General features: G+C 43.2%; 1 protein-coding gene across 1 annotated transcript in view; it reads right to left on the bottom strand.

The window, feature by feature from the left end:
* Positions 1-14,886, bottom strand: part of Htt (huntingtin) — a 116,213-nt gene that overhangs the window by 99,899 nt on the left and 1,428 nt on the right. The window contains exon 2 of the mRNA XM_013023885.1: positions 585-668. Within this exon, the coding sequence (XP_012879339.1) occupies positions 585-668 (84 nt within the window). The remainder of the gene's footprint in view (positions 1-584; positions 669-14,886) is intronic.

The raw sequence follows: 14,886 nt of genomic DNA, 5'->3' as shown, positions 1-14,886 counted from the left end.
GACCCCAAAAAAAAAAAAAAGAGTGCTAATTAAATACAAACATGTTATCTAATTACCATACTGGCTGTAATTCTTGTATATAAGATTATAAAAAGAAAATATTATTCACTACACTGTCTGAATAGTCTTATTATACAACCAGAAATATGGATAAATAATTCTGTTAATTTCTTTATGATAAGACCTCTTTCAGCTGTCTGTCAATTATGGGCTCAAGCTTGATGTCATCTTGCTTCAGCATGACTGCTGGGATTACAGGTGTGCACAACATACCCAGCATTTTTAAAGTATTTCTTAAAAGCAACTGGTGACATAAGATGCAACACATACAGTTTTTATTCCCTGGGCACCAATGGCTCACGCATTTAATCCTAGCTTCTCAGGAAGCTGACATCTGAGGACTGCAGTTCAAAGTCAGCCCGGGCAGGAAAGTGCAAGGCTCTTATTCCAATAAACCACCAGTGGTAGATCGCTAGCCTTAAGCTGAAGAGCTGAGGGACAGCATTCAGTCCCAGAGTTCAAGCCCCACGACCCAGAAAAACAAAAAAAAAAATAAAAAAACAGAAAGTTCAGAGTACAATTACCTGAGAGATTGTGCCACTATGTTTTCACATATTGTCAGACAATGATTCACCCGGTCTTTTTTGGTGGCTGCAAGTTCCTTCTTTCTAAAAACAAAAAAGACAAAAGGGAAAAGAAATGAAGATGTGTGGAATTACCTGCTTCATTTACTTCTACATCCTATCCATTCAATCAGTATTTCTTGTAATGGACCATTACACTCCATACAAGGAAGAGGGTAGAATCTGGACAGGGAGGCAGCGATGGGTTCCCCAAGGGCTTCCTAACCATGACACACCACAAAAAAATCAGGCAATGCCACAAAAGCAGCTCATGTTCCCCATTTTAAAGACTGACATGCCAAGAATGAGCTGACCACCATCACAAAGACAGGAAGTAACAGATCTAAAAGTGTCTGACTTCATTTTACCAATTCACAGTTGTTCTGTAGGTCAACTCCACTACACTTCTTACAACCAATAGCATGTCACGTGAATTAGGGACATTTCTTCTTTCTCAGAAGGACAGATAGTTATAGTACAGGTTACATTACATGGGGCATCAACTCAATGAAGCACAATATACCTATGTATGTATCAACCTGTCTTCATTTCTCAAAAACTGCACTGTTGACTGACTTCAGTTAGCATACAATATAGCCTCCCTGCAGTGTAGGCAGTGGCTAGTCACTTCTATATCCCCACACAACAAAAAATAAGCTTCTGTTAAGACATGAATGAACAGCCTGGTCAAGCTTCAGCAGGGCGCTAGTGGCTCACACCTGTAATCGTAGAGGCTGAGACCTGAGTATCACAGTTCAAAGACAACCTAGGCAGGAAAGTTCTTGAGAATCTTATCTCCAATAAACCACCAAAAAACCAGAAGTGGTGCAGTGGCTCAAAATGGTAGAGCACCAGTCTTGAGCAAAAAAAGAGCTCAGGGACATGCCCAGGCCCTGAGTCTAAGCCCCACCCAGAACAAAAAAGAATAATTTTTAAAAAGTGCTTCCTTCCCATTCAACCTATGACTTCAGATAGCCTCAAACTCAAAGTGAGGCAGAAGAGGAATATACAAAAGGGATACTAAGGGAACAAGGAAACTGAAGAACATTAAGTTCATCATTTTTTGGGAAGGGGGAGAGAACAGGAAAAATTCTAATACCAATGAAATTAAAAAAAAAAACTTAGGTTGCACTGTGACTATTCTTAATGCAATCCTCAGGCTTCTAAAAATGCACAGAAAATAAAATATGGCCACATGTGGCCATAGGGGAACACACATAAACAAGAACTCCAAAAGGGGAAACTAGGAGCCAAGATCAGGCAGGGATTCGCCGTGAGGAAGGAACCAGGGCCTGAACATCACTTTCAGGGAAGAATTCATGGTTACAGCAGCCCAGTTAGTGTGTTTCCCTTTACACCCTTTTCCAAAAGATTTTTTTTTTTTTTTTGTCAGTCATGGGGCTTGAACTCTGGGCCTGGGCGCTGTCCCTCAGCTCTTCAGCTCAAGGTGAATGCTCTACCACTTGAGCCATAGCACCAGTTCCAGTTTTCTGGTGGTTCAGGAGATAAGAGTCTCACCGACCTTCCTGCCCAGGCTGGCTTTGAACTTCGATCCTTAGATCTCAGCTTCCTGAGTAGCTAGGATTACAGGTGTGAGCCACTGGTGCCTAGCAAGAAGAGATTTTTTTAATTGAAAAGTTATATTGCAGAATACTGGTCATCCATAAAACCCCATTATTTGCTCCTTAAAGTCACATGCCCTACCCCTATTCCTGTTAGAAAGCCCTTCAGCCCAAGCCAGACATGGGGGTTTACACTTGCAATCCTAGCTACTTAGAAGGCAGAGATTGGGAGGGTTACTGTTTAAGGTCAAACTAGGCAAAAAATTTATGTGACCCGCGTTCCATTTCAACAAGTTGAGTATGGTGGTAGATGCATGTCATCCCAGCTAGATGGAAGCATAAATAGCTGGGTCATCCTCCATGCTAACCCAGTCAAAAACTCAAGACCCTATTAGAAAAATTATTGAAGCAAAAAGAATTGGGGGTATGGCTCAAGTGGTAGTGCTCCTACCTAGCAAGTATGAGGCCTTGAGTTCAAATCTCAGTTTAAAAAAAAAAGCAGGGCACTGGTGACTCACAGCTGTAAACCTAGCTACTCAGGAGGCTGAGATCTGAGGATCTCCAGCAGGGATGGGCAAATTCAAGAGACTATTCTCTCCAATTAACAAGCAAAAAGTCAGAACTGGAGGTGTAGTCAAGTGGCAGAGCCAGTCTTGAACAAAAAAGTTGAGCAAGATTGTGAGACCCTGAGTTTAAGCCCCAGTGTGTACGTTTACACACACACACACACACACACACACACACACACACACACACACCGAGTCATCTTGTGCCTGGCATCCTGGCATATAGCTACAGACACATGACCTAGTCCCACAGATGCAGTAGAACACTGTGACGTGTAATTCCTGTCTAACTTGCTTTCCTTGGGTGTCTCCCTCCTTCATCATCTTCTAATCAGAACAATCATGCCTCATACCCAGCATGTTATACAGATAAATTGAATGGAAAAATTGCAAAGCAACAGAATAAATGGCCATCAGAAGCTCAGGCCACCAATACCTGACATCCTCATGATGTCTTGTGATGGGGCTGGAATGTGGCTTAATGGTAAAGTGCTTGCCTAGCATGCATGAAGCCCTAGGTTCAATTCCTTAGTACCAAATAAACAGAAAAGGCCAGAAGTGGTGCTGTGCCTTAAGTGGTAAAGTGCTAACCTTGAGCAAAAGAAGCTCAGGGACAGTGTCCAGGCCCCAAGTCCACGCCCCATAACCAACAAAACGAGAGACATGGAAAGCTCAGGGGTGGGGTAAAGGAACTTCTTTAAATTCTGATTATGACAATCACATGCTTTTTTCATTTGGGATAAGTCATAGAATTCTACATTGAAAAAGAGCACATTTTACTGCATTTTAATGAAAATAAAATGTTCTCTGTAATAAATCAAAGAAGACACAAAGAAATGGAAAGACCTCCCATGTACATGGATAGGTAGAATTAATATAAATATGGCCAAAGACAATCCTCAAGTTCAACATAATCTCCATCAAAATGCCAAGATAGAGGAAAAAAAAAACAAAAATTCATATGGAACTACAAAAGTTCTCAAACAGCCAAAGCAATTTTAGGCAAAATAAGTAATACTAGAGGTTTCACAATTCCAGACCTCAAACATTACTACAGAGCTATATAACAAAAACATCTTGGTACTGGCATAAAAACTGGCCCAAAGACCAATCGAGTAGATTAGAAGACCCAGAAATAAACCCGTATACTTACAATCACATGATATCTGACAAAGTAGCCAAACATATACAATGGAAAAAAGACAGCGTCCTCAATAGAGTTGGAAAAAGTGGACATCCACCTGTAGAAAACTAACATTGGATCCCTATTTGTCACCATGCACTAATATCAACTCAAAGTGCATCAAGGACCTCAACATCAAACCTGAAACTTGGGAACTCCTGCAAGATGAAGTAGGAGAAGCATTAGAACTTATTGGCATAGGCAGGAACTTTTTTAAGAGTCCAGGGCACAGAGTTAAGGAGAGAGACTACATAAATGGGACTCAAACTAAAAAGTTTCTACATAGCAAAGAACAGTTACATGGTGGCTTAAGCCAGTATTCCTAGCTATTCAGGAGGCTGAAATCTGAGGATCCTGGTTCAACACGAGTCTAAGCAGAAAAGACCTTGAAATTTGTTATCTCCAAGTAAATACCAAAAAAACTAGAAGAGGAGCTGTGGTTTAAGTGGTAGAATATAGCCTTTAGCACAAAAGCTCAGGGACAGTTCCCAGGCCATGAGTTCAAGCCCCAGGCCCAGAACAAAATTTAAAACACAGAGAGAGAGAGAGAGAGAGAGAGAGAGAGAGAGAGGAAAGAGAGGGGCGGGGAGAGAACTGGGCACTGGTAGCTCACACCTGTAATCCTAGCTACTCAGGAGACTGAGACCTGAGGATCATGGTTTGAAGAAAGCCTAAGCAGGAAAGTCTGTGAGACTCTTATCTCTAATGAACCACCCCAAAACCAGAAGTGGAGCTGTGGCTCAAAGTGATAGAGCACTATCCTTGAGCACAAATGCTCAAGGACAACACCCAGGCCTGAGTTCAAGTCCCACGACCGACCAAAAAAAAAGAAAAGAGAACTAATACCCTCAAAATACAAGGAAGCTCAAGAAACTAACCCTCCAAAATTATTTTTATTTTTATTCTTTGGGGGGTGGGGGTCCAGTCATGGGGCCTGAACTCTGGGCCTCGGTGCTGTCCCTCAGCTCTTCAGCTCAAGGCTAGCGCTCTACCACTTGAGCTACAGCGCCACTTCCGGCTTTTTTCTTTTTGCTTATGTGGTGCTGAGGAATTGAACCCAGGGCCTCATGCATGCAAGGCAAGCGCTCTACCACTGAGCCACCTTCCCAGCCCCGTTCTTCCAAAATTAATAAACAAATCAATAAATGGACAAAAAAGTTAAAGACTTCTCAGAAGAAATAAGAATGGCCAAGAAACACATGAGGAAATGCTCAACATCTGTGGCCATAAAGGAAATGCAAATCACAACACTGAGATTGTATCTCACCCCAACAAGCTCCGCCCAGCATTGATAATTCAAACAATAACAAATGCCGGCAGAGATGTAGGGGAAAAAGAACCATATTACACTGTCGGTGGGAATGTAAACTAGAACAAATACTCTTGGAAGGCTGTTTGGAGATTCCTCAAAATACTAAACATGGAACTACCCTATCACCCAGCCGCACCACTCCTGGGATCCACCCAGAGCATTACAGGCCAGGACACGGCAGACACTTGCACATCCTGGTTCACTGCTGCACTACTCACAATGGCCAAGCGCGGAAACACCGGATGCCCTACAACAGATGAGTGAATCAAGAAAATGTGGTACCTACACACAATGGGATTTTACTTATATTATTACATCATTTGCAGGAAAATGGACAAACAGAACAAATCATATTAAGTGAAGTAAGCCAGGCTCACAGAGACAAATGGTACATATTTTTTCTCATATGTTGAAACTAGATTTAAAATACAACTATACACGATAACATATCCAGGGCTCAATGCATTACACATAAACTAAAGGATATACTTATGAGAGGAATCCAAAGGCATAGTTCCTCTAAGTACTGTTTAGGAAACAGGAAGTGGAAATATGTCTTGAGGGGAGCCAAGTCGGGGGAACAGAAAAGGTGGGAGGAAGGGTGAGCAAAGGTAGTTGTTATACTCAATGTACATTACGTAAGTAAGGATCGCAGGGGGAGACAGGGAAGAACAAAGGAAGAGATGACACTGACCAAAAAGCACTATACACTTATAACCTGACATAGAATTGTAACCTATTGTACAACTACATAATAATAATCAATAAATGTTTTCTTAAGACTACTGTATTAAAATCTCTGATACAGGGCTGGGAATATGGCCTAGTAGTAGAGTGTTTGCCTAGCATGCAAGAAGCAGCCCTGGGTTTGATTCCTCAGTACCACATACACAGAAAAAGCCAGAAGTGGCTCTGTGGTTCAAGTGGTAGAGTGCTAGCCTTGAGCAAAAGCAGCTCAGGGACAGCGCCAAGGTGCTGAGTTCAAGACCCAGGACTGGCAAACAAACAAACAAACAACTCTGCTACAGTAGATCAGATTCTACCCACATTAATACAGCCATCAAAAAAAGTTAAGAGAAAGCAGATGCCAGCGGCTCATGCCTATAATCCTAGCTATTCAGGAGGCTGAGATCTGAGGATCACAGTTCAAACCAAGCTGGGCAGTAAAGTCCATAGAAACTCTTATCTCCAATAAACCACTCAGAAAACAGGAAGTGGCGCTGTGGCCCAAGTGGTAGAGCGCTAGACTTAAGCAGAAAGAGGCTCAGGGGCAGCGCCCAGGCCCTGAGTTTAAGCCCTGCAACTGATTTACAAAAAGAAAAAGGAAAAAAAGTGAAGTATTAATGATTTAGATTTTCAGCAACACCAAATCCAAGCAGAACCTTCTTTTTTTGGGGGGGTCCAGTCGTGGGGCCTGAACTCTGGGCCTGGGCGCTGTCCCTCAGCTCTTCAGCTCAAGGCTAGCGCTCTACCACTTGAGCCACAGTGCCACTTCCGGTTTTTTTCTTTTTTGCTTATGTGGTGCTGAGGAATCGAACCCAGGGCCTCAGGCATGCAAGGCAAGCTCTCTACCACTGAGCCACCTTCCCAGCCCAAGCAGAACCTTCTTGACTGGAGTCTCTGCTTCTGAAGGTGGTAGACTGGAAGGTATGATTCATTCTCCCAGTTGCAACTGAAGGGGTTCAGCTAATACAGCCAGCATAAGCAATTGGGTGTGGCTGCCCATAGCAACTGTTCTCATCTACCTTCCAAAATAAGGACTGCCAGGCTAGTGCCGATGGCTCATGTCTGTACTCCTGGCTACTCAGGAGGCTGAGATCTGAGAATTCTGGTTCTAAGTCAGCCCAGGCAGGAAAGTCCATGAGATTCTTATTTTTAACAAAGTCAGAAGTGGAACTGTGTCTCAAACGGCAGAACACTAGCCTTGAACACAAAAGCTCATACCCTAAAATAAATAAATAAATAAGCCAGCAGGGCACTGGTAGCTCACACCTGTAATCCCAGCTACTCAGAAGGCTGAGATCTGAGGATCATGGTTCAAAGCCAGCCCGGGAAGAAATGTCCCTGTGAGACTCTTATCTCCAATAAACTAATCAAAAACCAGAAATAAAACAAAACAAAACAAAATGGCCTTGTGGCTCAAGTGGTACAGTGGTAGCCTTGAGCACCTAGAGGCTTGGGGTCAGTGCCTAGACTCTGAGTTCAAACCCCACAACTGACAAAAAAGAAAGAAAAAACAGCTCTACGTTAGTTAGCTATATGCCTGACGAAGATCTAGCTAGGCCTATGAAATATCTATCTAATACCTAACTGAGATACACACACACACACACACATATATACATACATATAAAACTATTATCTATACGTCCTCTATATTCTCATATATAAGATAAACCAGAAGTTTTTTTTATCTGAGACTGGGTTGACTCGAACTCGCTGTCTGACACTTTACACTCACTGGCAGGCTCCTTACCACACAAGCTACACTTCCAACCCCCAAAAAGAGACCATTAGCAATAAACCATGTGGCCCATCTCTCAAGGCCAGCCACCTTGAACTTACTTCACAAGACTTAGCCAAACTTTATTAAACTCTGACTACTAAAGACAGTACACCAATCTCACAAACAAAATTAAAATTCAGGGGCTGGGAATGTGGCTTTGTGTTAGAGTGATTGCCTAGCATGCTTGAAGCCCTAGGTTCGATTCCTCAACACCACATAAACAGAAAACACCATAAATGGCACTATGGCTCAAGTGGTTGAGTACCAGCTTGGAGCAAAAGCTCAGGGACAGCCGGGCACCGGTAATCCTAGTTACTCAGGAGGCTGAGATCTGAGGATCACGGTTCAGAGCCAGCCCAGGCAGGAAAGTCCGTGAGACTCTTATCTCCAATAAACGACCAGAAAACTGGAAGTGGTGCTATGGCTCAAGTGGTAGAGGCTCGCCTTGAGCTGAAGAGCTGAGGGACAGCATCCAAGCCCAGAGTTCAAGCACCGACAAAAAAAAAAACAAAAAAGCTCAGGGACAGTGCCCAGGCCCTGAGTTCAAGCCTCAGGACTGGCAAAAAGAAGAAAAGGGAGAAGGGGGAAGGGGAGGGAAAGGAAGGAGGGGAGGAAGAGGAGGAGGAGGAGGAAAAAATAAGAATTCACTATGCTGCTTTCTGCCCAGCTCTTCCAGAGCACAGAGAAGAAGCCTTCTCAGTAACCAATGGCCCTTGGCTAGACTCTGTTAGCACCACTTTGGGTTTTGTCCCAGGGATGACAGATTACTCTAGAATAAGTATCACAGCACATCTGCATCACTAGTGATCAGCATGTACCCACACCAGACAGGGGTCCACAAAGAGTCCAAAAAAGAACAGATAAGTCAATGCCTTCCGTAGAACAGGTTAAAGAAACATCACCACTGACATCAAAGCTCTGAGCCAGTAGATGACTTACTTTAAACTTAAATTGCTAAAACCAAAAGATGAAAAGTAGAAATGGTAAAGCCTTCTGGGAAGAGCATCAAGGAAAAGTCCCAAACGTTCTTGAACTCCAAGTTTCTAGTCTGGGGAATCCTTCCAACACAAAAGCATGGTCTTACTTCAAACCTGCATTGACTACCAAGATCTGACTGTCAAAAACATGAAAACAGACTATCACAAAAATAGAGAACAGCTGGGCACTGCTGGCTCATGCCTGTAACTCCTAGCTATTCAGGAAGCTGAGATCTGAGGATGATGGTCCAAAAGCCAGCCAGGCAGCAAAGTCCATGAGACTCTTATCTCCAATTAACCATCAGAAAACTGGAAGTGGTGCTGTTGCCCAAATGGTGCAGCACTTGCCTTGAGCTGAAAAGCTCAAGGACAGGACCCAGGACCAGAGTTCAAGCCCCCATGACTGACAAAAAATAAATAAATCAGGTCTCCCTGATAAGTGGATGTTAAATCCAAAATGTAAGGTGATAAGACAAAATTAAGAAACAAAGACTTAAGAAACAAAGGACTTCTACTCATCTGGTCGAATCACTACTAAATAACCCCATGCTATTGATGACATATATGGTATATATGTGCACACTGGAGGGAAACCAGGAGGACGACCCAGAACTAGAGGGAACCAGGAAAAACATACAACAGCAGGACCCATCAGCTGCACTGGACATTGATCAAAATGAACTAAGCAACTCAATGGCAGCGATGGGAGGGAGGGAACAAGTGGGAAAGAGGGAACAGCTGATGCTATGCAAAACAAATGTACATACCACCCAATGTGGAAGAAATAACTGTATTGCAAAGCTCATAGAACTCATAAATGTTATAGACCATGATAGACAATTTGCCCCATGAAAGTTAGAATGTGTTTGTGACTTTAACTAAGCATCACTATCCCACAATACTGTGAAATTTCGGAAATTATGTAATGACTTAGTCACAATAAAGAATTTGAAAAAACAAATAAAAAAACAGTACTATATATATTTTTTAAAAACCTGTAATTTAAAGCTTATTTTGGTGCACACAGCCCATCTACACACCCAAAACCTCCCTAACCTCTCTGGTCTGTACCCTCTCCGGCAGGCCCTGCCCACACATCCCACATGGTTTGTCCCTCAGCTCTGGTCAAGCACACCAGCTCAACAGAAATGCACACCCCGTCCCCCACCCCTTTTCTCCAGGGTTTGTATCATAGGTCATGCTCACTGCTGGAGACTCAGGGCATAAAACAGAGCTGGCACACCCAAGGCAACAGGGAGCTCTCCGAGCTCCTCAGCTTCTCTCCACCACTCCTCGGCCCGAGCTGGGACACACAGCCCAACTTGGTGAATGAGGGCTCTGGTTCTGAGGCTTAAGGCTAGACAGAAATGCTATGCTCCTTAATAGCTCCCAAGAGACTCCAGGACTGGCCCTGTTATCTCTAGCACTCACCGTAGCACCTGTGGGGATCCGAGATAACACCACACTGAAGAGACCTTTTATTTCTCCCGCTGGTGTGAGTAGGAATAACCATCTGGAGGGTGGGCCCGCTCCAGGGGGGTTAGCATGTGACTTGCCACGTGGAAGGATGGAGACAGAGAGGCTACATCACCAACACATAACCAAAGCAGAGACCTTTCCCTATACATCTCCAAAACATCTTTTAAAACTTATTTCTGCCAGGCACCAGTGGCTCATACCTGTAATCCTAGCTATTCAGAAAGCTGAGGTTTGAGAACTGAAGTGCAAAGCCAGCCTGGGCAGGAATCTCCCTGAGACTCCAATAATGTGGAGCTGTGACCCAAGTGTTAGAGTACTAACCTTGAGCAAAAAAGCTCAGACAGTGCTCAGACCCTGTGCTCAAGCCCCGAGGACAGCACAACAACACCACCACCACAACAACTAAACAAAACTTACTTCTAGGGCTGGGAAGGTGGCTCAGTGGTAGAGTGCTTGCCTTGCATGCATGAGGCCCTGGGTTCAAATTCTCAGCACCACATAAGCTGAAAAAGCTGGAAGTGGTGCTGGAGTTCAAGCCCCATGACTGACAAAACAACAACAACAACAAAAAATACTTCTATAATATTACATAGCAATTACTAAGGACTATATGTACTACTATGGAACAATATCTACAACTTACTAAGTGGGCGGAAAAGTGCTATCAACTGTGTAAACAGAAAGGACGTATGTCAAGCCTGTCTCTGCGTTTGTAAATCCAGGAAGATAGAAGTGATTTTTTTTAGGAAGTGAGACTAAAACAACTGGGAGGAAAGCTCTGCTTTTTTTCAGTGCTGCCTGAAAATATTTCCATGACACGTATGTGTAACTTGTATAATTTTTTTAATAGTTAAAAAGATCAGCCAAAAAATGCTCTCCAAAAAGCAGTACTAATAAATTTGGAAAATTACTTAAATGCTTTAAGAACTTAATATTGTAACCCAGAAGCAATGCAACAATAGCGGAAGACTTGCTGTTTGAGGCAGCAGCAGACCCAGCGGCCCACACCAGAGCAGTGCAAACTGCTTCCTACCACAGTTGCAGTCCTACTCAGATTGGTCTTGTAGTTAGGTGTAAAAAAGAAATAACAGTATTTATTCCAGCTGTGGAAAAAAAAATATAAATTTATGACTTGTGCCGGGCGCCGGTGGCTCACACCTGTAATCCTAGCTACTCAGGAGGCTGAGATCTGAGGATCGTGGTTCAAAGCCAGCCTGGTCAGGAAAGTTGGTGAAACTCTTATCTCCAATAAACCACTAGAAAACTGGAAGTGGCGCTGTAGCTCAAGTGGTAGAGCACTCGCTTTGAGCTGAAGAGCTGAGGGACAGTGCTCAGGCCCAGAGTTCAAGCCCCACGACTGACAAAAGAAAAAAAAATTATGACTTGTGAAAAAGGCTATCATTGTGACAAATAGGCATGGATATACAAACATAAAAATTCTGCCCAGGGGCTGGCAAGGTGGCTCAGTGGAAGAGTGCCTGCCTTGCATGCATGAGGCCCTGGGTTCGACTCCTCAGCCAAAGTGATGCTCAAGTGGTAGAGTGCTAGTAGCTTGACCTGAAGAGCTGAGGGACAGCACCCAGGCGGAGTTCAGCCCCCATGACCAACAACAACAACACAAAAAATTCTGCCCAATAAAATGTAAAAAAGCAGTACTAATACATTTTAATCCAGATGTGGACAAAGTACAGCCTGCCTGTTTTTAGATAGTCTACAAGTGAAGAAATGATTTAACACTCAAAAATAGACAGAGAGGCAGAGACAGAGACAGAGAGAGAACAGAAGAAAAATAAGCTAAAAATGAGCTGGGTGCCAGTGGTAGCACCTTTAATCCTAGCTACTTAGAAAGGTAAGATCTGAGGATTGTGGTTTGAAGCCAGGCAGACAAATCCATGAGACTCTTATCTCTAACCAGCAAAAGACTGGAAGTAGAGGCATGGCTCAAATAGTAAAGTGCTGGCTATGAACAAAAAAATTTATAACAAGAGCAGGTTGTTCTAAATTTAAACCTTTGGCCGGACACTGGTGGCTCACACCTATAACCCTAGCAACTCAAGAGGCTGAGATCTGAGGATCACAGTTAAAAGCTAGCTAGGGCAGCAAAGACTCATCTCCAATTAACTACCAGAAAACTGGAAGTGGAATGGTGGCTCAAGTGGTAGAGCAGCAGCCTTGATCTGAAGAGCTCAGGGACAGCGCCCAAGCCTAGAGTTAAGGCAGCACAACTGACAAAATAATAATAATATAATAATAATAATGTTTGCCAACGTTGGTGGACGGGAAGACTTAAAACATCATCATTTTCCAAACTAATATACAAATTCAATATTATCTCAACCAGAATCCCAGTGGGCGTCTTTGTAGAAACTGACAAACTGATTCTACAACTGATATGAAAATGCAGGGGGCTCTACATCGCTGAATAATCCTGAAAAGGACCAAGTTTGAGAACTCACATTTTATTAACTGAAACTGGTACAAATTTCAGTAATCAAGACTGTATAGTACTGGCATAGGATTGACATACATTATCAGTGGACTATGATCAGGAACACAAAAATAAATCTATGTACTATGGACAATTAGTTTTCAACAAGAGACCAATGTAATTGCTAGTCTTCACACAGGGAGGCTAGCAACCCCCCTCCCCCAATATAAGAAACACCCTTATTCATATAGCCTCATAGGATACATGCGGCTCTCTTCAAGTCTTTACTCAAAAGCCATCATCTTAGTGGACATTCCCTGAACATCCTGTCCAAAACATCAATACTGACACTTCCTAGTGCCTTTCCCTGCTTTGCTGATCCTTTTCATGTTTTATTAACATGTTTACTTATTTTATTTATTATGTATTTTATTTATCTATCTTGCTTACTATCCACAACCCTCCTTAGGATGAAAGCTTCATGAGGGCATAGCTTTGTCCCTGCACAGCCCTGCTCTAGAACAGTAGGGATGAATAACTACAAGCAGAGGAAAATGAGATGAGACTCTGAAGATGAATGAGAAAGTGTCAAAGGCAAATGTCAATTGCTTCTTTCCTTTTTCTTTTTTTGCCAGTCCTGGGACTTGAATTCAGGGCCTGAGCGCTCTCTGTACTTGAGCTTCTTTTTTGCTCAAGGCTAGCACCCTACAGCTTGAGCCACGGCACCACTTCTGGCTTTTTCTGTTTATGTGTTATTAAGGAATTGAACCCAGGGCTTCATGCATGCTAGGCAAGCACTCTACCACTAAACCAAATTCCCAGCCCCTCAATTGCTGCTTTTCTTTTCATGGGTTGTGGGGCTTGAACTCTGGCCTGGGTGCTGTCTCTCAGCTCTTCAGCTCAAGGCTAGCACTCTACCACTTGAGCCACAGTGCCACTTCTGGTTTTCTGGTGGTTTATTGAAGATAAGAGTCTCATGGACGTTCCTGCCTCAAGCCTCAGTCTCCTGAGTAGCTAGGATTACAGGCATTAGCCACCAGTTCCCTGCTCTCAATTACTTCTTAATGACTACTAGGCCTTCCAAGCATGCCAGGCTTGATGAGCTAGCCAACCCCAGAACTGCATCCTACATCTTGAGCAGAGAGCAGGCGCTCAGCTATTTCAACAGAAGCCCACGCATATGGTACTACAGTTCTATGCAACAGAACAAAAGCCATAAAAATAGAACAGACGCTTTCTAAACTGCTTTGGCCAGTCTTGCTTTTGGAAAAAGGGCTTTTCAGCTGAAACATTCAAACAAAATGCCAAGATCTAAACTTACAAACAGTGAGTTACTTGTGATTAATGAACACCTATTTCCTCAACAGCAAACTACACAGAAACATACATATGTATAAAATAAATGCATATACATGTATTCATCTTAAAATAACAAAATGCAAATTTTTATAATCAAGTAGATATTTATGCATTTTAAAGTAACTATAATCAGTGCCTGCAATCCTAGTTACTCAGGAGGCAGAGATCTTAGGATCACAGTTCAAAGCCAAGCCTGACAGAAAGGTCCAAGAGATTATCTCCAATTAAACAGTATAAATGTCAGACTGGAGGCAGGGCTCATGTAGTAGAGTGCCAAGCCATGAGCAAAAAAGCCAAGCAGATCACAAAGCCCTGAGTTCCAGTCCCATACCAGCACAAAAAATATACATCTTAATATACATATGCACAGATTATATCCAGAAAAATGTGCAAGTACAGCATCTGCACTAGAAACAGAGCTAGGTACTCTGTCATTGTCCTTACCCTTTTCTAAGTTAGGAATAATTAGTGTATTACTTGTACCTGTCCACAGCCCTGTTTAATGTTTACAGGAGACACAAGCAATGCGGGACCACTCCTACTCAGAGAAGCTCTACTATGACTCTGGGTGCGCTGACTAGAGATAAGTCAAAATGTACTTTTAATTCCTCTAGTTGTTGAAACACGTTCTCCACATTTTAGAAGAAACAGACAGTCTAAATTTTAGTCTATCAACTCAGCCACCACTTCCCAGGTCATTAGCTTCTAGTTACACTAGGAAACCAGGACTGTATCAGAATCATAAACAAGCCCGGTGGCACTTCAGAGACGATTCCGGAGGCCTCCCCTGAACCATGGACAGCGGGAGCAGGCCTCCCCTGAACCGCGGACAGCGGGAGCAGGCCTCCCCTGAACCGCGGACAGCGGGAGCAGGCCTCCCCTGAACCGCGG

Source organism: Dipodomys ordii, unplaced genomic scaffold, assembly GCF_000151885.1.
Source record: "Dipodomys ordii isolate 6190 unplaced genomic scaffold, Dord_2.0 Scaffold71, whole genome shotgun sequence".
NCBI classification, from domain to species: domain Eukaryota; kingdom Metazoa; phylum Chordata; class Mammalia; order Rodentia; family Heteromyidae; genus Dipodomys; species Dipodomys ordii.
The sequence above is the reverse complement of the archived record's forward strand: the minus strand, read 5'-3'. Positions and strand labels throughout refer to the sequence as shown.